This window comes from Phacochoerus africanus, chromosome 3, assembly GCF_016906955.1.
Source record: "Phacochoerus africanus isolate WHEZ1 chromosome 3, ROS_Pafr_v1, whole genome shotgun sequence".
NCBI lineage: Eukaryota > Metazoa > Chordata > Mammalia > Artiodactyla > Suidae > Phacochoerus > Phacochoerus africanus.
This window is the reverse complement of record NC_062546.1, coordinates 11915115-11942945: the sequence shown is the minus strand read 5'-3', so window position 1 is coordinate 11942945 and position 27831 is coordinate 11915115. Positions and strand designations below refer to the sequence as shown.

General features: G+C 48.1%; 2 protein-coding genes across 2 annotated transcripts in view; both read right to left on the bottom strand.

Annotated features, from left to right (window-relative positions):
- Window positions 1-4013, bottom strand: part of PTGIS (prostaglandin I2 synthase) — a 54250-nt gene extending 50237 nt beyond the window's left edge. The window contains exon 1 of the mRNA XM_047770896.1: window positions 3868-4013. Within this exon, the coding sequence (XP_047626852.1) occupies window positions 3868-3950 (83 nt within the window). The 5' untranslated portion in view covers window positions 3951-4013. The remainder of the gene's footprint in view (window positions 1-3867) is intronic.
- Window positions 4014-25252: 21239 nt separating this feature from the next.
- On the bottom strand, window positions 25253-27023 carry LOC125122036 (MOB kinase activator 1B-like). The gene is given in 2 exon segments (XM_047770292.1): window positions 25253-25600; window positions 25602-27023. Coding segments are annotated over 2 exon segments (660 nt in total). The 5' UTR covers window positions 26013-27023; the 3' UTR covers window positions 25253-25351.
- Between the last annotated feature and the right edge of the window lie 808 nt (window positions 27024-27831).

Below are 27831 nucleotides of genomic sequence, written 5' to 3'. Positions count from 1 at the left end.
GCTGCGGTGAGGGCCAGCAGCTATAACTCTGATTCGACCCCTTAGCCAGGGAACCTCCATATGTCATGGGTGCGGCCCTAAAAAGAAGACCAAAAAAAAAAAAAAAAAATTCCTTGCCATGATGGCAGAAATTTGAATTTGGACTGAAAACTAGATAATCTTAAGAATTATTTTTTATATTCTCAAGTAGAATAATAGAATTGTGATTGTTACTGTTTTTTTTTAAACACACATGTTGAAATACTTAATGATGAGATATCATAATATCTGTAGTTTCAAAAATATTAACAACTGTCAAATCCAGGTGATACAAGTTCTTATACTATTCTTTTTTTCTTCATAGTTGAAATTTTTCATAGTTAAAAATTTTTTACCTAAAAAAAAAAAAGTTATATGTTAAGACAAGAGTAGCTGATTGAAGCAATGCTTTATTTTTTGGCCATGCTCTTGGCATTCGGAAATTCTCAAGCCACAGCAGTGACGACACTGGATCCTTAACCTGCTAAGCCACCTGGGAACTCCAGGGTGGTGCTTCTTTTTTTTTTTTTTTTTTTTTTTTGACTGAGAAAAGCATGAATTTTGGAACCAGCTGAATGTAGAATGCAACTTCTGTTTGGCCTTAAGGAGGTCACTTGGCCTTTCGAAGCCTCGCCCAAGGTGGAGGGACGGATATTACTTCGATGGTTGATGAGGATACAGTCAGCAGCCAAGGGAGGCACAGGGCCTTGCGTGTTTTGACCCAAACTCTGGATCACACTCTACACAGCAACAGCCTCATCTACCTCTTTTCCTAACACCTGATTATTTGTCCTTTGTTAAGAATCTTCTAGTCGTAGCTGCCTACCTGGCTCTCTTCACATCATGTGGTTTAAGACTTTCGAACATTCAGATCATAAATAAAACGTATGAGAAGAGTGAAAATTCATTTTTCTTGAAAATTAAAAATTCTTGCAGCCCAGAGTTTTAATCCAGGCAATCCTAGGCAAATGGCTTGGCCTCTCTGAGCCTCAGTTTCCTGAAAATTGGGGGTAACAAGAGTGCCCCCTTCCCAAGTTGGGAGGCAAAAATGAGACTGGGGGCCTAAATCAGGGTCCCTATGGGGTCTCCTCAGGATCCACACAATCACCCCCCCAATTGTCACGGACCCCTTACCCCCTCAACCCACTTCTCCCCAGTACCCACTTGGTGAAATTTCTAAGCCACCACATGTTTAAAAGTCAACAACTCACCCTCAAAGATAAATTAGCTCTCTGAGTTGATAGCAAGAATTAAGCTAAAATAGGAGTTGCCGTCATGGCTCAGCGGTTAACAGTTGGACCCCTAGCCTGGGAACTTCCATATGCTGCAAGTGTGGCCCTTAAAAAAAATTAAAAAAAAAAGAATTAAGCTAAAATAACGTTTAATTGGCATTCCTTCTAACCCAGCAACTCCGCTCTTACCTGCTATTACCACCATCATCCCCACTTTAAAGACTGGGAAATTGTGGCACAGAGTGGCTAACTCGTTCTTTTTTCTGGGGGCGCGGGGGTGGGTGCATGCACCCATAGTGCATGGAAGTTCCAGGGTCAGGGATCAAACCAAGCCACAGTAGCAACCCGAACCACAGCAGTGATAACGCTAGATCTTTAACCTGCTGAACCACCAGGGAATGCCTCAATTTGTTCTTGCTCCTGGAGCCTGAGAGTTTCCATATGCTGAGCACGCAGGTACCCTACCCCCCTCCCCCAGTATCCAGTTACGGCTGTTCTCACCTTATGCCAGAGAAAAGTACACACCAGGAGGCTCACAGGATGACAACAGCACACAGTCTGCAACAGCAAAAATGCTGAAAACAACTTTAAAGTCCACCGATAAAGACAGAAATAAAAGAGGGAAAAGAAAGCTGCCACCTATTCAGATTATGGAATATCACACAGAAGATCAAAATAATGAATCAGACCACAACGTAGCAACATGGATAGATGTCAAAATTAAAATCTGGAGTGAAAACAGCAAGGGTACAGTCTGAAAACAACTCTATAGAGAGCTTCTAAAAAGCCTGACAACTTAGGAAAAACAATTCATTTCTCCGTAGGGTCACTTATCTGATGCATTATTCTTTTTCGTTTTCAATTTTTCCAGGCAAGTGATTGAATGCATGGCTTTAAATCTCACCTGGAAAAGTGTCTGGCTCTTAAAGAAAAATATCGTGAGCTCATTGTTTAGAAATTCACACTAACACACTGTTTAAAAATAGTTTCCAGAAAATTTCTGGAATTTTCTGACACTGATTAAATGCACACACACACATTAACACACACTTCCACTGCCCTGTCTTATCTACGGACTAACGGGCTTAACGTCTATGTGCATAAAAGTAATTCTCTCAAGAGCTGGGAGGCTGAGGAGTTATGACAACCAAAGGCAGTGAGGTACCCTGGATGGGATCCTGGCACAGAAAGAAGATGTTAGTGGAAAAACTGATGAAATTCAAATAAAGTCTGGAGCTTGATTAATTCTAACAGACCAGCGCTGGCTTTTTAATGACTGTTCCATGATAACGTAAAACGTTAACAGTGGTGGAAACTATGTGAGGGGGTATCTGGGAACTCTTTGTACAACTTTTCTGTAAATATAAAACCAGTCTAAAATTAAAAAGAGTACTTTAAAAAAGCTCTGGAAGGTTCCTCCCAAATTAATCAACAGGAGAGGTCCAGAATTATCGGAAGCCTGGTTAGAAGGGCTTCAGTCTTATCTATAATGCGATAAATGTTTGTTTTCAGTCAAATGTATTCCTTGTACAATTCAAATTATTTCATTTTATTTTATTTTGCTTTTTAGGGCCGCACCCTTGGCATATGGAGGTTCCCAGGCTAGGGATCTAATCAGAGCTGTAGCTGCCAATCTACACCACACCCACAGCAAAGCCAGATCTGAGCGGCGTCGGCGACCTACACCACAGCTCACAGCAATGCGGGATCCTTAACCCACTGAGCCAAGCCAGGGATCGAACCCTCAACCTCATAGTTCCTAGTCGGATTCGTTTCCGCTGCGCCACAACGGGAACTCCTCAAATTAATTTTTAAAACCATTTTATAAAAAGCAAAAGACCTATTGCCATTTGAGACGGATGGGTCTTAGTGTTTCTCCTAAATCACAGATTCTCAATGGGGCAGGAGAACCTCTGCGCCTAGGAAGCTGAGACATCTGGTTGGGTTCTACTGTGTCCAGGCTATGGAACCTCCGCAGAAGGGAGACCCCTTTGTGGGCCTGAGTTCTCAGGCACAGGGAAATACTGAGCCTTCCCAGCCCCTTCATCCAGGTCAGGCAGGGCCTCTGCCTACCCCTGCCTCAACTCTGCCATCCGTGCAATGGGAGTGAGGAGCAAGGCTGATACAGAGTTGATCTCGAGTTGGTGCGGCATCCAGGTGGAGGCTGGGAGTCACGCCCAGCCTGTCCGCACCCACTCCGCACCTGTGACTCTCGGTTCCCACCTGAAACCCCTTCGCTGGTCCCTGGCCTCGCGCTCTGGGCCAGGACCTGACTTCACTTCTCGCCCTTGGGGGCCCCTGTTCCCGCACCTTCCCCCGAGCGTCTCCCAACTTTATGCCCTCTCGGCAACTGCCGCTCGGCCGGGCCCGCGCCCCGGGGCCGGGAGCAGCGCGGGAACCCCTCGGGCCGGGGGGCTGCACTCCCACCTCTGAAGGGCTCGCCCGGGGCTGCAGGGGACCCTGTCCTATTGCGGGAGTGGGGCATGGGGCTCCGGCGCCGGCCTGCCGCTGTCTCGGCGACCCCCTCGCTGCAGCCGGGTTGCGGCCGGGAGCCGAGAGCCGCGACGCCCCCCTTTGTCTAGCGCCGGGCAGAGCGAGCTGGGCGGGGGGCACTCACCGCGTGCGCCGGCGGGTCAACAGCAGCAGCAGCAGCAGCAGCAGCAGCGCGGCCAGGAGGCCGAAGACCACGGCCCAGGACATGGCAGGACCGGCGACCGGGCTGCCGCGGCCGAGCGCGGGAAGCTGCGGGTCTGCCTCAACGGCCACGCGGGCCTAGTCCCGAGGCCGACCCCCCGCCCCCTGGCCCCGCCCATCTGTCTGGGGGCGGGGCGGGGTGGGGCGGGGCCTGCGATCCCTCCCAGGTCGGAGGGTGGACAGGGGCTCCCGCCGGACGGGCTCTAACGCGCTGGACTGAGAAAGGGGCTGGGGGGCGTATGTGTGGAAAATGTGGATACGCGGGAGAGGAGATGTGGGTTTGAGGGGAAGGAGGAGGATGTAGAGGACGGGAGGAGTGATGTAGGAGAAGGGGTTGGGGGATGTACAGAGAGGGCTGGGTGGGGATTTGGGGAAGAAAAAGGAAAGGAATACGGGGAGGCGGAGGGGAATGGGGATGGAGAAGGAAGTGTGAGGATGGAGGCTACGTGGTGGGGGAGGAGGGGTTGTGGCGGGCCTTGTACTCCCCGACGTGCCACCTGAGCCGTCCCCACACTCTGCCCCCCGCCCCCCGCCCCCGCCGCATCCCTGCCCCAGAAGGACAGAGACCATTCGTTTTCTATGCTGTTGTCTGGGAGGGATGGGGTCGGACCGGACCTGGCTCTGAGTACCCCAGCCGCAGCTGCTGTGAGGGACACGCCGATGATGTGAAGCGCCCAGATCTGTACCTGGAGCGCGGCAGGGGCTCGGAATATAGCGGCCATTGTCACAGTTACCTGGCACTTAGGATGCTGGGCTCTGGTGCCAGTGGCTTTGCAAGAGGCCACCCCTGGCTGCTGGTGAGAACCTGGGCTCCCAGCTGGAAGGCCTGGAACCCACCACTCAGCACCCCTTCCACACACCCCACCCTCATTTACACCTGGGAATCCTCCGCCAGGGAGCTTACCTCTGGGATGCCGGTTTCTTGAGTCACAGTTGTGCTTTATCTTAAGGGGCTTCTCTGAAGGATTGATGAGAGCGTGTCAGTAAAGGGAATTGCAAACTATGAGTGCTGGGCACATGTGAGGGTTTTTTGGGTTTTGTCTTTGGGTTTTTTTCCAAGATACAAGATGGACTTTTTCCATGGAGGCAGTCTGAGTACAATTTTAGGCTAGTTAACCTATCTCACCGTCCTTTCATAGAGAACATACTGGAAAAGAAATCCCACCAAACATCCTTCAGCCTAAGGTGGTGCCCCTGGATGCTGGGCACATGTGCATTTTGTGAGACAGTGGGCAGAGCGTGGAGCTGGGACCCAGGAGGTCTGATTCTAATCCTGTGACTGCCACTCTCTGCCCGGTGAATTCAGGCACAGGTTTCATTTCATCTTTCCCACTGCCCCCTGGACGAGCTGTTACTCCTCGCTGGTCTCCTGGCTTCGGCCCTCATCTCTCTGCAGTCCGTTCTCCCTGCTGTAGTCAGAAGGAGCCTGCTAGAAACGAAGTCAGATCTTCCACCTGAATCCTGCTCAGAACCCTCCAGGGCTCCACCTCACTCAAAACACAACCCAAGTCCCTACAGGTTCCTGTTAGAACCCTGGCCTGCCCCCTCCTGCCCTCACTTCCTCGACTTCAGGTCCTCCACTCCCTGCCTCGCCCTCTCTGCTCCAGCCACACTCATCTTTCATCCTGCCCCAAATGCGCCAAACCAGTTCCACCTCAGGGCCTTTGAACTGGCTGTTCCCTCTGACTGGAACACTCTTCTCTCCGATACTTGGGGAGCTGGCTTTTTTCATCACATCCCTCATCCCTCTGTCTCTGCTCAACAGTCATCTCCTCAAAGAAGTGCCCCCTGACTGCCTGGTCTAAAGTGGTCTTATCAGCCCTGTCTGGTGCCTTGAACTGTTCTTCTTCTTTCTTTTTTTTTTTCCGCCTTGACCGTACTTAACATTTCTAATTCATAAATGAATTAGAGATTCATTTATTTTCCTGTTTAATGTCGGCTGTCAAGGCAGTTGGATGACCCACATGTGGCCTCAGCAGATTCAGACTATCAAGAGGCAAAAGGAGTTTCTTGAACCTCTTGTTTATTTATCCAGCTTATCTGCCAACAAAGCCAACAATCCCAAAAAGGCCAGAGAACAGGCCCGGAGAGTTTTCTCCAAATTTGGGGAGCCCCATGGGGTAGCCTTCTGGCAGTGGGGTTCACAGTCTGGCCTGGCTGACACTAAACCATATGAGCCCAGGCAGCCTCCTCCACCTCCCTGAGCTGAGATGCCTCATTGGTGAAATTGAGAAAGGAAAAGAGGACCTAATCCAGGTGACACACCTGTCAGAGTGGCTGACATACAGCATTAGTGGAAGGCCACCACAACAGACTGAATTGGAGACGTATTCCAATTCAGTCTCCTACCATACATGTGACCAAGGCTTGGTCTCAGTTTTCTCATATGAAAAAATGGGAAGAATCTTTCCTTCCTCACAGGACCATCGTGAGGACAGAATTAAATGATGAGAGAAAGAAATCACCCAGCGTGGGCCTGGCACACAGTAGGTGCTCAATAAATGTTAGCTGTCCAATCCCATACCCCTTGCTTGAATGCAAACCAGCATCACCTCTGCCCAGACCCCTCCCTAATAACATGTCCTCCCCCCCCCCTCAATCCAGAGACAAAATTCCCACACACCAGAGAGAAGAATGTTTCGGGGGCCCTGGCTTCTCCCTTGCTAATGAATCCAATTTTATTCAGGAGTCAAGCAGGTGTTCAGGAAGATGGCCCCACCTGTTTCCCAGGAAATGACCCACCATTGGTCTGAGCCAGCCAGGGACATCCCTCTTTGCTAGGGATTTGTCCAGGGGTGGCCACGTGGGTGCCATCTGGACATGTGTTGGGGGCTTCTGGGAAATTTTTTCCTATTTGCCTCCTTTTCTTTGGGGATCATTGTGTAAGGATGTGATGGTGGCGTTGTATGAGGGAAGGCCAGGAAAACTGCAGAGCCCCAAAACAGAGCCCAGGGACCACTTCTCTCCAGACTTCGTGTTTAATGAGATAATCAAACACCTATGTTGCTGAAGTCAGATTTTCTCTTAACTGAAGCCAAAAACATTCCTAACTAAGATGACTTCCAGTTATAGCTGTGCTGACGACCACATAAGGTAATGATGCATCCAGAGCACCTCTCACAGCACTGGCCTGTGGAGAGTGTTCAAAAATGTCATTTCATTAAAAAACAAAAGTCCCCTTGTGGTGCAGCATGTTAAGGACCTAGTGTTGTCACTGCAAAGACTTGGGTTGCTGCTACGGCATGGGTTTGAACCCTGGCCTGGGAAGTTCCACTTGCTGCAGGTGAAGCCAACAAACAAACAAGCCAAAAAGGAATGAAGAGGTGAGGAGACCCACCCCAAGAGTGACCCCTCAGCCCACGGTGAAGGGTTCGAGAGCTAGGTTCAAATCCCACATTACCTCCTTGCTTGCTGTCTGAAACCTAAGCAAGTCACCTCTCTGAGCCTATTACATTATCTGTGCAATGGGTGTATTGCTGGTAGTGATGGCAGGGAGCTACCCGCAGGATTTGAACCCCAGCATCTAAACTGCATCTGGGATGTGAAACCCACATGTCAGGTGGACCTCAGGAAATCCCTCCTTCCCTCCAGCTCTACCAGGGGCTGCCACCCAGTAATGAGCATCCGGACCCTCCCCTGTAGGAGTCTTTGATGTCCTGTGTGTCCAGATGTCCACTGTCTACTAGAGACAAGACATCTGGGAAACTCTCCTAGCCCACGCAGCTTCCACTCTCTTCTCTGGCTGCTGTAGGGTCATAAGGATGAGGTCACACCTCAACTTCTTCCGCAAGTGGGGGACTTCGCCTGGGAAAGGGTGGCCCTTCCCACCCCATGCACCCGCTTCCTCTCCTCTAAGGCCCAGGTCTGGTTCACGTCTGCATCCTAAAGGCCACAAACCAGCTGTGTCAGGAAAGGAAAATATGTGTGTTGCCGTCTTCAAAGCTGAAAACCAGCCCGTCAGAGATGGGCAGTTTTAAATACTTCTATAATTACAGCTCTAACTTTAGTTGGTAACTTAGGCCACTTGAAACACTTTCTCATATTTACTCATTTAATCTCTGTAAACGCCTTATAAAATGAGTACTGTTATTTTTGTATTGAAGTATAGTTGATTTATAATGATACACACACACTCATAATGGGTACTATTATTATTCCCAATTTGCAAAATGTGAAATGAAGGCCCAGAGAGGCTCAGAAACTTACCCAAAGACACACAGTACTTCCTTTCATAGGCTGGAGCCTGGGAATCAGATGCCCTCTGAGGACAGGCTATTCTTCCCTGTGGGGAGAACACACCCCGGGCTTTCCCACCCCCACCCCCTTGCTCTGCTGTTTACCTCCCTGGAAGCCCTCTCTTCCCCTTCCTTTTGGTTTGTCTAAATCTGCTATGAGAGGTGTGTTAGTTCATGTCCTCTGGGACAGCCAAGATGAGACAAGAGATTTACTGGGGAAAGTGCGACAGAGGACAGAGAGCTGGGAGCCAGAGGAGGCTGGGAGAAAGGGGAGAGGAGGGAGGAAGGAAAAGAAGGAGGAAGCTCGGTTGGATGTGGACCACGGTGCGGTTCTAAAAGCACTCAGGGAGTTCCCGTTGTAGCTCAGCGGTAACGAACCTGACTGGTATCCATGAGGACACGGGTTCGATCCCTGGCCTCGCTCAGTGGGTTAAGGATCTGATGTGGCTGTGGTGTAGGCTGGCAGCTGTAGCTCCGATTAGACCCCTAGCCTGGGAGCCTCCATATGCAGCGGGTGTGGCCCTAAAAGGGCAAAAGGATATATAAATAAATAAGTAGATAAACAAAAATAAAATAAAATAAAATATTGGATTGAAAGTAAGGCCGACAGGAAGTCCTTAAGGCTCCATAGGAGCCCTGTGTCTCCAGGGAATGGGCCTGCCTTGGGATCCCGGCCTTCCTCTGCGATTAACTGGGAGTAGCTCCTGGGAAGCACAGCCTCCATTCAACTGTGAGGATGAATGGTCCATCTGTCAATTAGGCTCCACACAGAAGACCTGAGAGGTGCATTTTTCGCAGCTGCTAAAGTTAAGAAGTACATCTGCCACCTAAAACAACCACCAAAAACAAAAACAAAACAAAAAAAAAAAAACCCAGCAACAAAAAAAAGCTAAGTGTTTGTGCTTCTATATGCATGAATCACATCAGTGCAAGAATTCTTCCATTTGCAAAAGCTGGGCCAGCTTGGGAGGTAGAGAGGAAGGAGAGACCAAGCCTGCAGAGTTTCGATTATTTTTATGCTGCTAAACAGAGGATGGCAAAATCAAGTCTCCAAGCAAGTAAGGAAAGTGTATGAAGTGAGCTGTTGTAGCAGGGAGGCATTAGGGAAGGGTGGGGACAGTGGAAAAGCCGCTCTACACAGTTCAGCCAACTGTGGCCGTGAAGAAATACCTGGCCAGTGTTGCCAGGTCTTCTGATTCAAGAGAAGCCAGAAATAATGGCTCACATGATTTTAAAACACAGTATAGGCCAATAACACACATCTGCTGCCCGACTTCGGCCCTTTGGTTGTGCCAAAGGCCAGTGGCTTTGCCATTTGGAGTATGCAAAACAGACCTGGAGTTTAGAGGTTGAACTAAATCACTCTGTAGAATTAAGGAAGAATAATGGAGTTTTAGGGGGAAGCTTGAAGAGGTGAAGGCCAGGCTGACATGAAGGAAAGTTGGGAGCCTGTATAGAAAATCAGCCAAGTGAAATTCCCTGTGGAATTAGGAGCGACCAAATGACTATTAGATTTAGCGCCATGTAATACTGAGTGTTTGTTTGTTTGTTCTGTTGGGCTGTGGAACAGCAACATACACACACACTCACACACACACACACACACACAATCACCCCCAGGTGCCCCTGAATGTTCAGGAGCAGTCTGTTACACACCCAGGTAACCAAGGCATCCCAGTCGCTCAGACTTCCCTGGCATTAGTCCTAAAAGTCCCAAGTCCCAGGAAATCCCTCAGGCCTGGACAACCACGAAGGTTGGTCACACTCTCAACCTTCAGTCTGCAGTGTGTTGAGGGGATAAGGCTGGCCGGGGAGTGGTTCAGGGCAGTGGTGGCCATCTGCCACCTGGGACCCTGGGGAGAGTCACTACCAAGTCACACTAGGAATTAACTCCCCAGAGCCGCCCTGCGGTAGAGCAGATGTGGTCTGCAGTTCGGACGGCCTCCCTCTATTGGAATTAAGACGGTCACACCCGCTGCCACATGTCTGCAGTGTCTCCCACTGTGGCAGAAAATACCTCCCGACCCAGCCCTGGGGTCTCGGGCGTGTGACTTGCTTCGGCCAGTGGAATGTGAAGAAGCGAGGGGCTGCCAGTTCCAGTAGAGGGTTCGAGAGGAATAGTGTGTCTTCTCATAACCTTCCTGGTTTCTGGCACTGGCCATGACGCAGGGAGCAAGGCTGAACTCAAGTCTTGAAGCAAGAGTGCCCAGCTGACTGGGGATCCACGAGTGAGAACAGTGAGACTTTGTTATTAAAAGTCATGGAGGTTTTGAGAGTTTTGTTAGCGGCAAAACCTGACTAACTGAGGCTTTATCTTTCAACGTTTTGGAGTCAATTTGGTTAGATGTTCTTCGTACCAGTTCAACACAGAATAGGCTACTTTCCATGCTTCGAGACGTGGCTTTCTCATCTGTACAAGGAACCATGGTGGCTGGGAGGGTTTGGGAAGATCATGGGTCTAATGCATACAGTAGGCACTTAAGAAAAGGGATTTTATTAAAGTATAATTCTTTCACCATACACTGACAAGTATTTATTTACCAGCACTGTGCTAGTAGCCCCTTTGTTAGGAATTTCAGAGGAGGTGGCGTTCCCATTGTGGCGCAGTGAAAATGAACCCAACTAGTATCCATGAGGATGCAGGTTCGATCCCTGGCCTCACTCAGTGGGTTAAAGATCTGGCGTTGCCACGAGCTGTGTTGTCAGGCACAGACTCATCCAGATCTTGTGTTGCTGTGGCTGTGGCGTAGGCCAGCAGCTGCAGCTCCAATTCAACCAACCCCTAGCCTGGGAACTTCCATATGCCACAGGTGCGACCCTAAAAAAAAGAAAAAAAAATTTTTAGAGGAGGGAACGAAGAGGGCAAACCCCTCTCATTTGGTCATTTTCATATGGGAGTTGAAAAACCACATCTGGGTCAGAGGCAGAGGGATGGAGGAAACGACCTCTGTTCTGACATCCAGGCCGTGGGGCTGAATTGTGTATACGATGTGGGCATGACTGTGGGTTAGGAGATTTGTTAAACAAGGATTTCAGCTGCAGTAAAGCCGCCCCCCAGCGTCCTCCCCCAAGGAGAGCCAGGATTGCGTGGGGAATGTGGTTGGCAAGAAGCCCAGAGGTGGGGGCAGCTCCCAGACGCAGGCTGGGCTGAGCAGGCAGGCTTCTGTCCCGCTTTCCCAGGCTAGCTCCGCGTGGGCCTCATCTGGGGCTGGGAGACGGTGCTGGCGTGAGGTCCTGCCTGTGTTCCAGGTTGTCTGCCTGGGGAATGGGGGACGGGTGCTGGAGGAGAGAGGCTGCAGCCAGCCTCCCCTCCCTCGATTTCCCCAGGACAGGGGTCCAGGCGGCCCTGGGGCTCCCCACCGGCGGCCTTGGCACTTTCAAGTGGAAACGGTAAGGCAGCCAGACCTTGGTCTCCTCAACTCCCCGCTGTCGCTGTCGGGCCTGAGTCCCAGCCTGACCCAGAAGGTGAGGAGAAAAGAGACCGTGTTGATCCGATTCACAGACAGACCTCACGTGCTGGCCCTCCTGCCACTTGCAGCCCCACGAGAAGCTCGGAGCCTCTGTTTTCTCACTGAGAAAACGGGGGCAACCGTCACAGCTGCTCTGCATGTGTCTCAGAAGAGCTGAAAGACCCCAGTAGGAGAATGGGGGAGGAAAGTGGCTGCAGAAGGCAGTATTTCCCCTTCTCCTTCTGCAAATTATACCAAGGCATCCGAGAGAATGGGGGGAAGAAACCCACAAGCTCCAATTTTGGGCTAAACTGGGAGAGAGTTAAAAATCCAAGAACTTCATAGTATGCGTGAAATTTTCCAAGAGTGGCTTTGAAACAGGGGCACCTGGGGGTCGAAGCCATCAGGAGGTGGCAAGAGGGTCCTGTGGTGGCAAATCTCAGAAAGCATCAGCAAAAGTGCACTTTCTGGAGATGAGTGCTTGCCCCGAGGTGAAAAGCCGTAGTCCTTATTCATAAAAATGAGTGTAAGGGAGCTCTTGTTGTGGCTCAATGGATTAAGAACCCAGGGCAATCTCTGTGAGGACATGGGTTCGATCCCTGGCCTCGCTCAGTGGGTTAAGGATCCAGCATTGCCGTGAGCAGTGGTGTAGGCTGCAGACACATCTGGGATCCTGCATTGCTGTGGCTGTGGCTGTGGCGTAGGCCTGCAGCTGCAGCTCCCATTCGACCCCTAGCCTGGGAACTTCGATATCCCTTAAGTGTGGCTGTGAAAAGGAAAAAACAAAAAATGAGTGTAAGAGCTGCGGCAAATAGCAGAAGCCCTCTTGGAGCTGGCTTGATTCTGAGAAACAGAGGCGATGCAATGAAGCATGAGAGCAAAGACAGGGAACAGCCCGTCTTTTTAGCAGAGAGGAGAAAACTTTTTAGTTATTATGTCTAAGGCACCACCCTCCTTCCCAGCACCCACAGAGACGATCAGCAAACAGCTGACCCAGAAAAATCAAGCCCTTCCAATGACAAGTTTAAAAAAATAAGTGTAAAAGCCTGGATACAAAGATACTACCATAAACCACTCAGAAAAGAGCATAAAAATCTGCCAACAGATGGAAAATGCTAACATGGAGAGGATGAAAATTGTATCTAAGTAATTTGGGCATGAATTAAAAAAATTGAGTGAGGGAGTTCCCTTTGTGGCTCAGCAGTTAATGAACCTGTCTAGGATCCATGAGGATTCGGGTCCGATTCCTGGCCTCACTCAGTGGGTTAAGGATCCAGAGTTGCTGTGAGCTGTGGTGTAGGTTGCAGACACAGTTGGGATCCCATGTTGCTATGGCTGTGGTGTAGGCCAGCAGCTGTAGCTCCGATTGGACCCCTAGCCTGGGAACTGCCATATGCTGAGGGTGCATAAAAGCAAAAAAAGCAAAAAAAAAAAAAAATTGAATGAGCAATTATCTCTATGAAGGAAAACAATAAAGCATACATAATTAAAGAATTCAGCAAAAAGATGCAGACAAAAGGAGGGAATGAACATGAGCTGTCAGAGTTCAGGAAAGAACTAGAACAAAGAAAATCGCAGAGGTTCAGATAAACTTGGAAAAAACATGAAGGAGGACAGATCTTGCAGAAAATACAGTGAGGAATGTAGATGACAAAAGAGAAAAAATGAATGAGACGTGAAGAAAGCAGAGAAGTTCCCTGGTGGCCTAGCAGTTAAGGATCCATCACTGCTGTGGCTCGGGCTCAGTCACTTGCCTGGGAAGTTCCATATGCCACAGGCTCAGCAACGCCCACCCTCCCCCCAAAAAGAAAGAAAGCAGTAGAAAGACTAGAAGGAAAAATGATACTGAAAGAGAGCCAATGTATGCATAATTGGAGACATCAAAGGAGAAATGCAAAATAATTGAGCAGAACAAATACTTAAAGATATAATTCAAGAAAACTTAAAATAAAAGAAGGCTTAAATCCACAAATTGAAAGGTGACACTATGTGCCAGAGAAAATGATTCTGAGTGACTGACGCTAAACCATATGCCAGTGAAGTTACTATACATTAAAGATAAAGAAAGAATACTTTGGACAGACACACACACACACAAAAGGTCTCACTTCCAATACCTAGGAACTGGAGCATAGAGTTCAAAGCCAATATATCAAGTGATCAAACCATAGGCATAATTAACATTACAAAAGTAAGCAATAAGGAAGATCACCTAAAATGAGGAAATGGAAGGAAAGGGAAGGGAGAAAGAGAAAATGCAGTTTTGTAAAAGGGAACTAGTAGGAGTACCCATCATGGCTCAGCAGTAATGAATCCGACTAGGATCCATGTGGACGCAGGTTTGATCCCTGGCCTCACTCAGTGGGTTAAGGATCCAGCATTGCCCTGAGCTGTGGTGTAGGTCGCAGACATGGCTCAGATCTGGCGTTGTTGTGGCTGTGGCGTAGGCCAGCAGCTGTAGCTCTGATTCAACCCCTAGCCTGGGAACTTCCATATGCTGTAGGTGCAGCCCTAAAAAGACAAAAAAAGAAAAAAAAAAAGGAACCCATAAAGACATTGTCTTAAAAAATAAAGGACTAGGAGTTCCCATTGTGGCGCAGTGGTTAACGAATCCGACTAGGAACCATGAGGTTGCGGGTTCGGTCCCTGGCCTTGCTCAGTGGGTTAAGGATCCAGCGTTGCCGTGAGCTGTGGTGTAGGTCGCAGACGCGGCTTGGATCCCGCGTTGCTGTGGCTCTGGCGTAGGCCGGTGGCTACAGCTCCAATTGGACCCCTAGCCTGGGAACCTCCATATGCCGCGGGAGCAGCCCAAAGAAATAGCAAAAAGACAAAATAAATAAATAAATAAATAAAGGACTAAGGATATCATATCATGTTATATGCATAAAGGTAAACGTTAGACAAAGACTCCAAACTTTCCTAAATATTGGAAGAACTACTACAAAAAATAAAACAAATTTTTAAAAAGCAGACCTTTTTTTTGGCCACACCTACAGCACGTGGGTCAAACATGAACCACAGAAGCCACCCAAGCTGCTGCAGTGACAACACCTTAACCTGATGCTTCTCAAGGGAACTCCTAAAAAGCAGACTTTAAAAAGACTTTTAAGGAGTTCCCGCTGTGGCGCAGCAGGTTAAGGATCCAGCATTATCTCTGCAGCAGCACAGGTTCAACACAAAAATATACTTGAACAAGTAGAAAGGTACACATGATTTTGCATGGGAAGTTTCATTATGAAAATAATGTCTGTTATTTCTAAATTGATTTATAAGTTAATTGTCGTCACAATAAAAGTACTACCAGCCTCTTAACTAGAGATGCTCATTTTAAAATTAATCATACGGAAAATTAAACAAGCAAAAAGATCCAAGAAATCTCTGGAAGAAAGGGGAACAGCATTGTCAGATGTTAAACCATGCCATAACATCTCAGTAATTCAGAAGTTCCCCTGTGGCACAGTGGGTTAAGGGATCTGACATTGTCGCTGCAGCAGCTTGGGTTGCTGCTGTGGCGTAGGTCAATCCCTGGCCTGGGAACGTCCACATGCCAAGGGCAAGGCCATATAAAACAACAAATAAAGTCAATAGGTCTAATGGAAAATAAAATTAAATCTCAATAATTCAAACAGTATTGTAGTGGGCTATATCAATAGATTAATGGGAAAAAAAATGAAAGCCCAGAAAAAGATCCAAACACATTCAGGAATTTAGGATGTGATGAAGTTAATGTGGCTGGTTGTATTTTATTTCTCCTTTTTTTTTTTTTTTTTTTTTTTTAGGGCTGAATCTTCAGTATATGGAAGTTCCCAGGCTAGGGGTTGAATCAGAGCTGCAGCTGCCAGCCTACACCACGGCCACAGCAGTGTCAGATCCTAACCCACTGAGTGGGGCCAGGGATCAAACGCTCATCCTCAAGGACACTATATCAGGTTCTTAACCCATTGAGCCACAGCAGGAATTCTCTTTTCTTTTCTTTTCTTTTTTTTAATGGCCGCATCTGTGGCATATGGAAGTTCCCAGGCCAGGGACTGAATTTGAGCCACAGCTGACCAAGGATCAAACACTCACCTCTGCAGTGACCCAAGCCAATGCAGTCGGATTCTTAATCCACTATGCCACAGCTGAAACTCCTGGCTGTATTTTCTAAAAACCCTTGGAAGGATAGTAACAGATCAGCTCCAGGACCTTGAGAAGCAGGAGCCAGGGTGTGGGGGTAGGAACCAAAGGGCAAGGCCCTCGGGACCCCCGAGCTCTCCTCTTCCCCTTAAGTTCCTGGTTCTCCCGAGAGAGTCTGACTGGCTGAGTCTGGGTCACGTGCCCACCCACTGACCTGCAGGCACAAACAAGGGGGGAAGGGTGAGTCCCCAAAGGAGGAACAGGAATGGAGTGGGAAGGTAGGAAGTTGGGCAGAGATGGCCGCATGCCCCTTTTACAGAGGAGGAAAGGGAAGCCCAGACAGGGGCAGGGATTGGTAAGGCCACCGAGCCCAGGGCCAGTGGAGTCTGGGATCCAACCAGCGGCCCCAGCTGCCTTTCCTCTCCCGGGGCTCCAAGCCGGCGGGGGAAAAAGAGGACATTGTGCTCCTGGAAGGATGAATGGCTGGCTCCCGGGGAGGCGCCCTGACCCAGATGAGGCCTCCTCCCAGGGCTCAGAAAACCACCTTAGACTGAGCCGCATTCAGGGCTCGAGTCTCCCCTTCCGGCTCTTCCCGCAGTGAACAGACCCCTCCTTCAAATGGGCACCCCCCTCCACTCCAGCCCTAGGGTTTTTAGGAGAAGCCGGGGCGGGGGGGAGTCTTATTTTTCCAACACATAAAGCACTGCAGGTTAGAGGCAGCCCAAGGATGGCTAGTTTATAAGTTCTGGAATGTTCCTTTCTGCACGCAAAAATTAAAGCCTTCTTTACATGGATACTACTATGGTTGAAAATTTCCTCACTTTGAATTTGGATAAGCAAAGAAAAATCTAGTGCAATGAACAGGAGAGAGGGATATTCTGGAGCCAGAGGACCTGGGTTCAAATCCCAGCCCTGCCACTTACTGTGTGGCCTCGGGCAAGTCATTTAACCTCTCTGGGCCTCGGTTTCTCTTGGGGAGACATATGTCAACAGGGTTTGGAGTATTGTTAACACCACAAAACGCTCTGCCTCTGGCCTCTGTCCTCAGTCCAATCTTGTCATGGGCTTCACGTGGTAAAAAATACAGAACTTGAAGCCAGGCTAATCATTTAAAATTTCAGGGAAGGCCAGCCTCACTCGAGTGTTTCGGGGACAAGCATGGTTGTTCATTTTCCCACCCTCCCTCCCCTGCTGCTCTCCAAGATGACCTCGGCCTGCACCTTATCCAGGAAGAAAGATCAAGTTCAGAAGTTCCGTTAATGAACATCCCCCTGCACTGGCAGGCGCAGGTGCATGCGCTCCTGGAATCTTCATAACCACTCCTGGCAGGAAGAATCATGACTCCCTTAACCAGTGTTGGGGAGCTTGCCAGCAATGGAGGCGCATAAGCCTCCAGGGTGTCTGACTCCAAAGCCTGGCTTTTCTCTGCTCCCATCAACTCTGCTCCCACTCCCAGTGATGGGACAAGATTCAGAAGCTTCTATGCTCCAAGTGATTCATGTATGTCCCTTGATCCCCAAAGGAAAAACTTTCTCTAGCTTATCCACAAGTATGCTCAGTATGAGAACAATTTGTCTATGCTTTTCATTGCAAATGATAGGAACTAAACTAAAATTGGCTTGAGGAAAAAAAGAAATAAAAGAAAAGGTAATTTATTGGCTCAAGCAAAGAAAGTTCAGGGTTAGAATCCTGGCTTCAGGAAGCTTGGGGGAAAACAACTTCAGGTACAGCAGGATCCAGGAACTCCAGGATGTCCGGGCTCATTTCACTCCATCTTTCAGTTCTCTTTCTTCTGTGTTGGCTTCACCCTCAGGCAGCCTCTCCCTGTGTTGTGTCACTATGGCTTTTAGCAGCCCTTGTATCCTGCCAGCTCAGCAACCCTGGTGGGAAGGGAGTCTCTTTGTCTTAGAGAAAGTCTGAGGCTGACTAGGGTTGGCTTTATTTAAGTCTGATGCAAATCCCTTTACTAATCCCCAAAGCCATATGGGATGCTCACATTGGCCAGGCCCAGATCGCCTGCCAATTTCTGGAGGTGGCATTGGAGATGGAGTAGTTTGACTACACTGATGAGTCATTACTGGCCTCCTTGGACTCATGTTCTTTGTAACCTGAGCTTATTCTACATGTTCTGGCCTTGAGACTTGTTCTGGCCAATGGAATGCAGGGAAGCGAGGCTGTACCTGTTCCCAGTGGAGGCTCAAGAATCCTTGCTCCTTCTACTCTCTCTTGGAACCCTGTAAAACCGCCGTGAGAACAAGCCTGGGCTAGTTTGCTGGAGGATGGGAAACCACATGAAGGAGATTCCAGTCCCCCAGCAGAGGCTGTCCTAGACCAGCCGAGATCCAGCTGACCTCCCCAAATGGGAAAATGCCTACCCACGCTGCAGCTGACCCCAGAGGCCAGAGACCAGCTGAGACCAAAACTGCCCTGTGGATCCACTGATTTGTGGACAATAACACATTATTTTAAGCCACTGAGTTTTAGAACAATTTGTTACATACCAAAAAGTGACAGATACAGGGGTCAGTCTGCCAGAATCATGTGGTCTGAATGGAGGTGGGTTGCTTTCTAAAATGAGACATGTGAGGAGTTCCCATCGTGGCTCAGCGGGTTAAGAACCCAACTAGTATCCATGAGGAGGTGGGTTTGATCTTTGTCCTCGCTCAGTGGGTTAAGGATCTGGCATTGCCCCAAGCTTCAGTATAGGTGGCAAATGTGGCTTGGATCTGGGGTTGCTGTGGCTGTGGCATAGTCCAGCAGCTGCAGCTCCAATTCAAACCTTAGCCTGGGAACTTCCATATGCCATGGGTGCAGCCCTAAAAAGATAGATAGATAGATAGATAGATAGATAGATAGATAGATAGATAGATAGATAGATAGATAGATAGATAGATAAAATGAGACATGGGTTCTATTACCAGAAGGGTGGGATGAATCTTGGGGAATCTATTACACTATGATTATCATCCCCATTTTGCAAGTAAGGAAACTGAAACTCAAAGAATTTTCTCACCTGGTGAGAGAGAGACAGATGAATTTGAACTTGTTCTAGTCTACTAAGTCTCCTAGAACAACTACAAACACGAAGTGATGAACCAGATTTAGTGGAGCATGGACACATATATTACCATGTACCTGAGATGATTTAATCATGACATCTGAATACTGATTTTAGTTGAGTTCCCAGCAGCCAAGGTGAAAAGAGAAATTATTGAGTCATATCAGCCGGTTCACCCGATATTTAATGAAGGATGAAGTGGGGGAGGGGGCGGGGGAAGAAAAAAAAGAAACCATGTACAAGTTTATCTAAAGACAAATATTTTTCTAGCCTTGACTCCAAGATGGCAATGAGGCTTCCTTACATAAGGAATGTAACAGGAAAATGGTTCTTAAAATAGATGCTGCTCATTTCTTTCCCCCAAAAAGTTAGAGGCAGCCTGTGAACTCACAGGCATTTCTGGTAGGAACTCAGATCATGAGGTCCTTTCCTTTTCTCTCTTTTTCTTTCTTTACTCTCTCTCTTCCTCTTTTCTTTATTTCTTTCTCTCTTTCTAACAGCATAGAAATTTATTTCCATCTCTAGTGTAACAATTTAGAGATCACTGACCCAGGGCTGGTGAGCTAGCTCAGCCATTCCTACCATGCAGCTTCAATTATCTCAGTACAAGGTGGCTGCTCCAGCTCCTGCCTTCACACTTGCCTTCCAACCAGCAGAAAATGAGAAAAAGCAGGAGTTTGCTTTTGAGTGATCTATCTGCCTTCTGGCAGGACTGGGATTGTCAGAAGCCAAGGGAGCAGAGGTAAGGTGCATTCGTGAAAGCTGAACACTGAAAGGCTGCCTCATTCAAGGTTCAAATCCTGGCTGAGCCACTTACTAGCTGTATTAGTTTCCAGTGGCTGCCACAAATTACCACAAACTTGGTGACTTACAACAGAAACTTGTTCTCTCACAGAAAGTCAGCATCAGTTTCATGGGGTGAAAACCATGATGCTGGCAGGGCGATGCTCCCTCTGGAGGCTCTGGGGAGGCCTTCCTTCCTCCTTGCTGCAAATGGGCTGCCTGCACTCCTTTTGCTCACTGCCACAACACTGCCACCTCCGCCACTGTCTTCAGGCACCTTGTCTTCCCTGTGTCCATCTATTCTTCCTCTGCCTTCCTCTTTTTTTTTTTTTTTTTTGTCTTTTTAAGGCTCCACTCATGGCATACAGAGGTTCCCAGGCTAGAGGCTGAATTGGAGCTGAAGCTGTGGGCCTACACCACAGGCACTGCAACACCAGATCCAAGCTTTGTCTGTGACCTACACCACAGCTCAAGGCAAGGCTGGATCTTTTTTTCTTTTCTTAATTTATTTTGTATTGAGTATAGCTGATTTATGGCGTTGTGTTAACTTCTACTGTACAGCAAAGTGACTCAGTTATACACATATACATTCTTTTCCATTATGGTTTACCCTAGGATATTGAATATCCAGTAGGAGCTTGTTATTTATCCGTTCTATGTGTAGTAGTTTGCATCTGCTAACACCAAACTCCCAATCCATCCCTCCCCCATCCCCCTTTGGCAACCAGAAGTCTATTCTCTATGTCTGTGAGCCTGTTTCTATTTCATAGATAAGTTCTTCTGTGGTTTTTTTTTTTTGTCTTTTTTTAAAGGCCGAACTTGCAGCATTATCTGTGTTATAGTTTAGATTCGACATGTAAGTAATACAATGTGGTATTTGTCTTTCTCTTTCTGATTTCACTTAGTATGAGAGTCTCTAGTTCCATTCAAGTTGCTGCAAATGGCATTATTTTGCTCTTTCTTTTTCTCTCTCTCTCTTTTTTTTTTTGTCTTTTTGCCATTTCTTGGGCCGCTCCCGTGGCATATGGAGGTTCCCAGGCTATGGAGCTGTAGCCACCAGCCTGAGCCACAGCCACAGCAACACAGGGATCCGAGCCGTGTTTGCAACCTACACCACAGCTCATGGCAACGCCAGCTCCCTAACCCACTGAGCAAGGCCAGGGATTGAACCCACAACCTCATGGTTCCTAGTCGGATTCGATAACCACTGAGCCACGATGGGAACTCCTTTTTTTTTTTTTTTTTTTTTGCTCTTTCTTAATGGCTGAGTAGTATTCCATTGTGTATCTATACCACATAGTCTTAATCCAGTCATCTGTCGATGGACATTTAGGTTGTTTCCATGTCTTTGCTATTGTGAATAATGCTGTAATGAACATACAGGTACATGTATCTTTTTCAAGGATATTTTTTTCTGGGTATATGCCCAAGAGTGGGATTGCTGGGTCATATGGTAGTTCTATATTTAGTTTTCTGAGGTACCTCCATACTGTTTTCCATAGTGGTTGTACCAATTTACATTCCCACCAACGTAGGAGGGTTCCCTTTTCTACACACCTCCACCAGCATTTGTTATTTGTGGGCTTATTAATGATGGCCATTCTGACTGGTGTGAGGTGGTACCTCACAGGAGTTTTGATTTGCATTTCTCTAATAATCAGTGATGTTGAGCATCTTTTCATGTGCTTGTTGGCCATCTGTATATCTGCTTTGGAGAAATGTCTATTCAGGTCTTTTGCCCATTTTTCAAATGGGTTGCTGGATTTTTTTACTGTTGAGGTATATAAGTTGTTTGTATATTTTGGAGATTAAGCCCTTGTCAGTTGCATTGTTTGAAACTATTTTTTCCCATTCTGTAGGTTGTCTTTTTTTTTTTTAATGGTTTCCTCTGCTGTGCAAAAGCTTGTCAGTTTGATTAAGTCCCGTTGGTTTATTTTTGCTCTTATTTCTGTTGCCTTGGGAGACTGACCTGAGAAAACATTTGTAAAGTTGATGTCAGAGAATGTCTGCCTATGTTCTCTTCTAGGAGTTTGATGGTGTCTTGTCTTGAATTTAAGTCTAAGCCATTTTGAGTTTATTTTTGTTTATGGTGTGAGGGTGTTTTCCAGGTTCATTGATTTACATGTGACTGTCCAGATTTCCCAGCACCACTTGCTGAAAAGACTCTTTTTCCCATTTTATATTCTTGCTCCTTTGTCAAAAATTAATTGACCATAGGGGTCTGGGTTTATTTCTGGGTTCTCTATTCTGCTCCATTGGTCAGTATGTCTGTTTTGGTACCAGTACCACTCTGTCTTGATTACTGTGGCTTTGTAATATTGCCTGAAGTCTGGGAGAGTGATGCCTCCTGCTTGGTTTTTGTTCCTCAGGATAGCTTTGGCAGTTCTGGGTCTTTTATGGTTCCATATAAATTTTGGGATTGTTTGTTCTACTTCTGTGCAACGCTGGATCCTTAACCCACTGAGTGAGGCCAGGGATTGAACCTGAGTCCTCATGGATATTAGTCAGGTTCTTGACCCACTGAATCACGAGGGGAACTCCCACCTTCCTCTTATAATGACGTGTGGTGGCACTTAGAGCCCTCCTGGACAATCTAGAATAATCTCCTCCTCGCAAGATGCTTGATGCAATCACACCCACAAAGACTTTACCCCTTTGTGGGAACACTCGGGGGTTCCTGAGATTGTGACCTGATATCTCAGAAGTCCAGCATTTAGCCCCCTGCCCCAGCTGTGTGAGCTCAGGCAAGTGTCTTAACCTTACTGTGCCTGTTTCCTTACTGTAAAATGACAGTAGCCACCTGCTTCGGCTGTTATGAGGATTAAATAAGTTAATCACATAAAGCACTTTAAAGGGTGACCAGCACATGATAAGAGCTTTTTGTCAGCTTTTAATATGATCAGGCCTCTCCCGCCAAGACTGAAATCCCCCAGAGAACAGTTTCCATCTTTGTCCTGTTCACCACTGTCTTCCCAGCATCTGCCATGAGGACTTACACACAGTAGGTGCTCAGTAAATACCTTATGCACGCATACTGCTGGCTGGATGTGTGGTTTTAGGGAAGCTGTTTTTCCTCTCTGGGCCTTGGTTTCCTCCTGTCTCCATGAAGAACTGCTGTTGGGGAAAGTACATTTCTCTGTCCCAAAGGGTGTGTTCCTGTCGGGGAGTAGAGGTTTCGGGGGTCAGAGGACGGCTAAAGATGCTTTCTCTCTGAATCATCAGATTTCCCAACTTGAGGCCAAGTGTCTAAACTTTATGAGCAAGCTGGTTGGAGATAAGGTGGGGAAACATTGATTTGGCCAAAGCAGCAGCCAAGATGCTGGGTCTGGACTTCCCTGGAGCATTTCAGCTACGTGACTTGGAGCTTAGCACCTGCCAGGAAAACAGGCTGCTGGCCCACAACCAAGAGGGGCATCCCCAATGCCACCTTTAGTGGTTAGAGCCTGCTCTGGCTGTTCTGTTCACAGACCAGCATCTACTCAAACCCTTGTGGCTCCAGTGGAGAAACAGAGACCCCAAAAGAGTGAAGACCTTGTCCAAAGTTAGGCTGCCCAATGAGGCTAGGACCCAGGACCTGCAGGAACCAACCAGACTAGGAGAGGGGGAGAGCTGCAGGTGTGGCACGTACAACAGGGGTGAGAGATGACACAAACTCAGAAACCAGAGTGGAGGGGAGAAAGAGGGTACATTACCTGCTCAGGGCTTTTGATTCAAGTCTGAGGGCAAAAGGGAACCATCGATGGTTTTAGGAAGAGCAGCAGCAAGATCTGAGGGTCTTTTTCCAAATGTGGTCCACAGACTATCAGCGTCAGATCACCTACAAGCAGAGACAAGGAACAGGCTGTCAAAACACAGATTCCTGGGGTCTACCATAGATGGGCTCTTCATTTATTTATTTATTTGGCTGCACCCAAAGCCTTTGGAAGTTCCCAGGCCAGGGATGGAACCCCTGCCAGAGCTGCAATCCAAGCCACAGCAGTGACAATGCCAGATCCTTAACCCCCTGTGCCACCAGGGAATTCCGAGGCTTTTCATTTTAACAGACCCTCCTCTGAGGCAATTCCGAAGCACACTCAGTTTTAGGGAGTCCATAGATGCTGAGTAACATTTCAGTTTAAAGATCAGCTGCAGAGCACAAGGAACTATAGCCAGTCTCCTGGGATAGGCCATGGTGGAAAATAATATTTTCAAATATGTATATATATGTATGACTGAGTCAATCTGCTATACAGCAGAAATAGGCACAACATTGTAAATCAACCATACTTTAATAAAGTGAGAAAGAGACTGAAAAATAAAGAAAGAAAGATCTGAACTCAGCCAGACTTAGTTTCAAATCCTAACTCTGCCACTCACTAGCTGTGTGACTTTAGGCCAGTTACTGAGCCTCTCTGAGCCTTGGTTTTCCTTTCTCTGAAATGGAGATAATCTTAGTCTTTGCCTCTCCAGGTTCTGCTAAGAACTAAAGAAGATAATGTACATAAAGTGATCAACACAGGTCTAGAACCCTCTAAGTGCTCCAAAAAATACTGGTGACCAGGGACTTACCACAGTGGCGATGTGGAGGAGGGGGCAATGGGAGCAAGCGTGGAGGCTGGGAGAACATCGAGGCATGGGGGCAGGAGGCCTGCGGTTGGGGTGTGGAAACAGGTGCTCTGCAGCACCAGGCAGTGCGGTTCTGGTCCTCACACGTGCGTGAAAAAGCGTGCCTTGGAGTCCTGCTGGGCGATGCCCTGGGGCTGGAGACAAGAGGGTGGACTGAACAGAGGTGAGTAAGGATAACTCTGATCAAGGTCAGGGATAGGGCGTGTGCCATGTGCCAGACCTTGTGTTGCCTGCATCGGGAACTTCACCCTCTAGAACCCTGCGGCACGGGGATCACCCCAGGGGTTCCTCAGCCTCCGCACTGTTGCTGTTGGTACCAGTGGGATATTTTACCAACATCCCTGGCTTCTACCCACTAGATGCCCATAGCAGACTTCCCCAGTGGTGACAATCAAAACTGTCTCCATTGGCGTCCCCGTTGTGGCTCAGTGGTAACAAATCCAACTAGGAACCATGAGGTTGCAGGTTTGATCCCTGGCCTCGCTCAGTGGGTTAAGGATCCGGCGTTGCTGTGAGCTGTGAGTAGGTCGCAGATGCGGCTTGGATCCGGAGCTGCTGCGGCTGTGGCATAGGCCGGCGACTACAGCTCTGATTCGACCCCTAGCCTGGGAACCTCCATATGCCGTGGGTACAGCCCTAAAAATCAACAAAGCAAAATAAAACACTACGTAAAAAATATATTGCAGGTATTTAATGAGATTGTGTAAAGCACAAATGGAAAAGTCCTAAGGCATCCATGCTCCAAGTCAAAGCTAACTTTACAAACCTTTCCAAGGTGCCCCCAGCTACGACAGCATTACACAAGGAGTCGTTCTCTCCTAAGGGTAGATTACATCCAATACTTTAAAAAGGGAAGAGGATGTGACCCACAGAGATGACAGGATCGAATTCCAAGAGAAGAACCTCAGTAACGGAAGTCCTTTAGCTGTTACACTGAACAGCAGAACAAGTGGTGTGAGGATGCTACCAGCCCAACTATTTCATAGTAAAGATGATTTTTTTATTTTTAGGATATGGTTCCATTTATTCAGAAGAAAGGAAAAGGAACCCAAACAAGCCCCCCAATCCTTAGACAAAAGCAACCAAGCTAAATATAAACAAAATCCAAATGTACTCCATACAGCTTCATTTGAGGAATAATTTGCACAGGTCTGCATCCTTTTATTTGTCCTTTGAAGTGAGTTTTTCAATCAGTTCTTTGAGGGGTACAAGCTTTCTCCTCTCAATAAGGTTGAATTCCTGGACAAAAAAAATAAAGTGCTTGAAAGATGTATTGAGATGCACTTCCTCCTCGAATTGGATCACAGGGTCAAAATGCTGATGATAGGAGTCGGCATAAACCCTAAAGAGGCGTTTGAGTATCGTTTTTGCCACAGACATGAAATTCTTTGGGAATGGGACACCAATTTTTTGACGGAAATAATGTCTCATCATCCAAGAGGTCCTGAGCCCACGTCATCAGATAATCAATACACTTTGGTGCAGAGCACTTAATAGGCTTCTTTATGTTTGTTCCATCTGCCCAATGATGTTCATATTTGGGGCCAGCCGACATCACTGGACAACTTTCTTCTGCGCAAAAGTCTGTGATTGTTCCATAAAGCATGTTGATCTGATTAAAGAAATCCACCCTGTTCACGGCGACCCATTCATTTAGCTCTTCCCCCTCAGGAAGCACGGCAGCCATCCGCAGGTTCCCGCTGCCAAGGGTGGCCTCTGCATGCTTTAAGAGCTCATACTGGTGAGAACCCTCTGGAATGTTCCTCTTTGGTTTAAACGTTTTAGAGGAGCGACTACCAAACAAAAAGCTCCTGTCAGCCATGGGGCGGGCTGTGGGCTTGCGGTGGCAAAGCCTCTGGGCAGCGGCCAGGCCAGATCAGGAGAGGAGGAGCATGAGGACGAAGAAGAGGGGGGAGCGCCGGCTGCTTGGCGGCCGCACCTTCTTTGGCTCTGCTGGTTCCAATGGCAGGCAGACCAAGACGATTTTTCATGCCACTTTTGTAGCCACCCTTAAACATATTACATTCACAACAGAACAAATGAACACATTCAAATGATTGGAAACACAATGTTTGACTAATAAGACCCCCCCCCCCCGAAGAATGTCTCCAGACTTTGCCAAATGTTTCCCAGGGGCAAAATTAGCCCCAGTTCAGTCCTGCTGCATTGTCCTCATTGTACAGGGAGGAGGTGGAAGCTCAGAGCCAAAGCATCTTGCCCACAGTCTCCCAGCTAAGAAGCAGCAGGATTCGAGTTCATGTCTGGCTCTGAGCCCCAGGCGTGAACCCCTGCTGGGAAGGAGGTCAGAAGTTTGCAGTGGCAGATCCGTGACTCTGTGGAAGGGGTGTGGGGGCAGCAGTCTGGTCCAAAGGAGCAGCCTGCGAAGGAGGTGAGTGGCATTAACTTAGGCTGTATATTGACTGGAGGTGGCTTTGGGAGCAGTGATGGAGCTTAAGGGGGAGCCAGGTTCACCCACCACCACCAAGCCTCCTCTGGGTGCCACCGCTGATTGCCCTGGATGATGGGGCTTAGGGAGGTGGGCATAGAGGGCAGAGGAAGTACCAAGACGTGCCGTTGGGAGAGGCTGCATGGTCATCCGAGCCTTGAACCTTGCTGCCAGGAGCCTCCCCCAAACTCTCTCCAAGACCTTCAGGCTAAATATTTACACTGTGACCTCTCTTTTCCTTCCTGTGTGGGCAGATGGCGGCTTAGAGAGATGGGTCCAGGAGATTTGGGAAAACAGAACAGAGAAAGGGAAGGGTCAAGGCCAGAGGCCAGGAGACTGCAGCCTGGAGGTAAACGTCACTGCTCCAGCTTGACATCCAGAGCCTTCCAGAGCAGGACTCAGCGCCAGCAGCCATGTCCCTCAGGGAGCCGTGGAATTCCAATGTGTTTTTGTTTGCTTAAGGGATGTGGAATAAAATGATGTGTTTCTTTTGCCCGGTGGAGTTTTGCTTTTAAGCGTGGGAGTTGGAGGTAAGGGGACAATTAAGTGGAAAAAAAAAAAAATCGTGCCCAAAGAAGAACCACTTTTCCAGACCCCAAAATACTTTATTACAGATGGTTGCTGTCAGAGGCTTGACTTGGAGCCCCTGGAGAAGGTGGATTGGGCTGGAGGGGCTCTGGGCCGGCTGAGTAATCAATCAGTCAAGGTCCTGGCAGTTGAAGCCGCCCTGGGCCCTGCTCTCTGCCAGGGACGACAGGCCCCACCCACGGGTTCTTGGTCCAGGCAACGGGATCCATCAGGGCCCTCATGCTTACTGTGGTTTTACTGCCGACTATCCTGGAAGTGTCTGAAATGTCACCCATGACCTCTAGGCGGGGATGACCCCCAGGGCTTGCAGACTTAGGGGGGAGAAATACATGGATGTTGCGCTTATTTGGGTAGGAAAGGGTGTTCATCAAAGAAATACGTCCCTGGAACTTCTCCTGTGACATAGCAGGTTAAGGATCCGGCACTGTCACTGCAGCAGCTTGGGCTGGCTGCTGTGGCACAGGTTCGATCCCTGGCCCAGGAACTTCCACATGCTGCAGACATGGCCAAAAGGAAGGAAAAAAAGTATAAAAAAAGAAATCTGGGAGTTCCTGTTGTGGCTCAGTGGGTTACGAATCTGACTAGTATTCATGAGGATGCCGGTTCG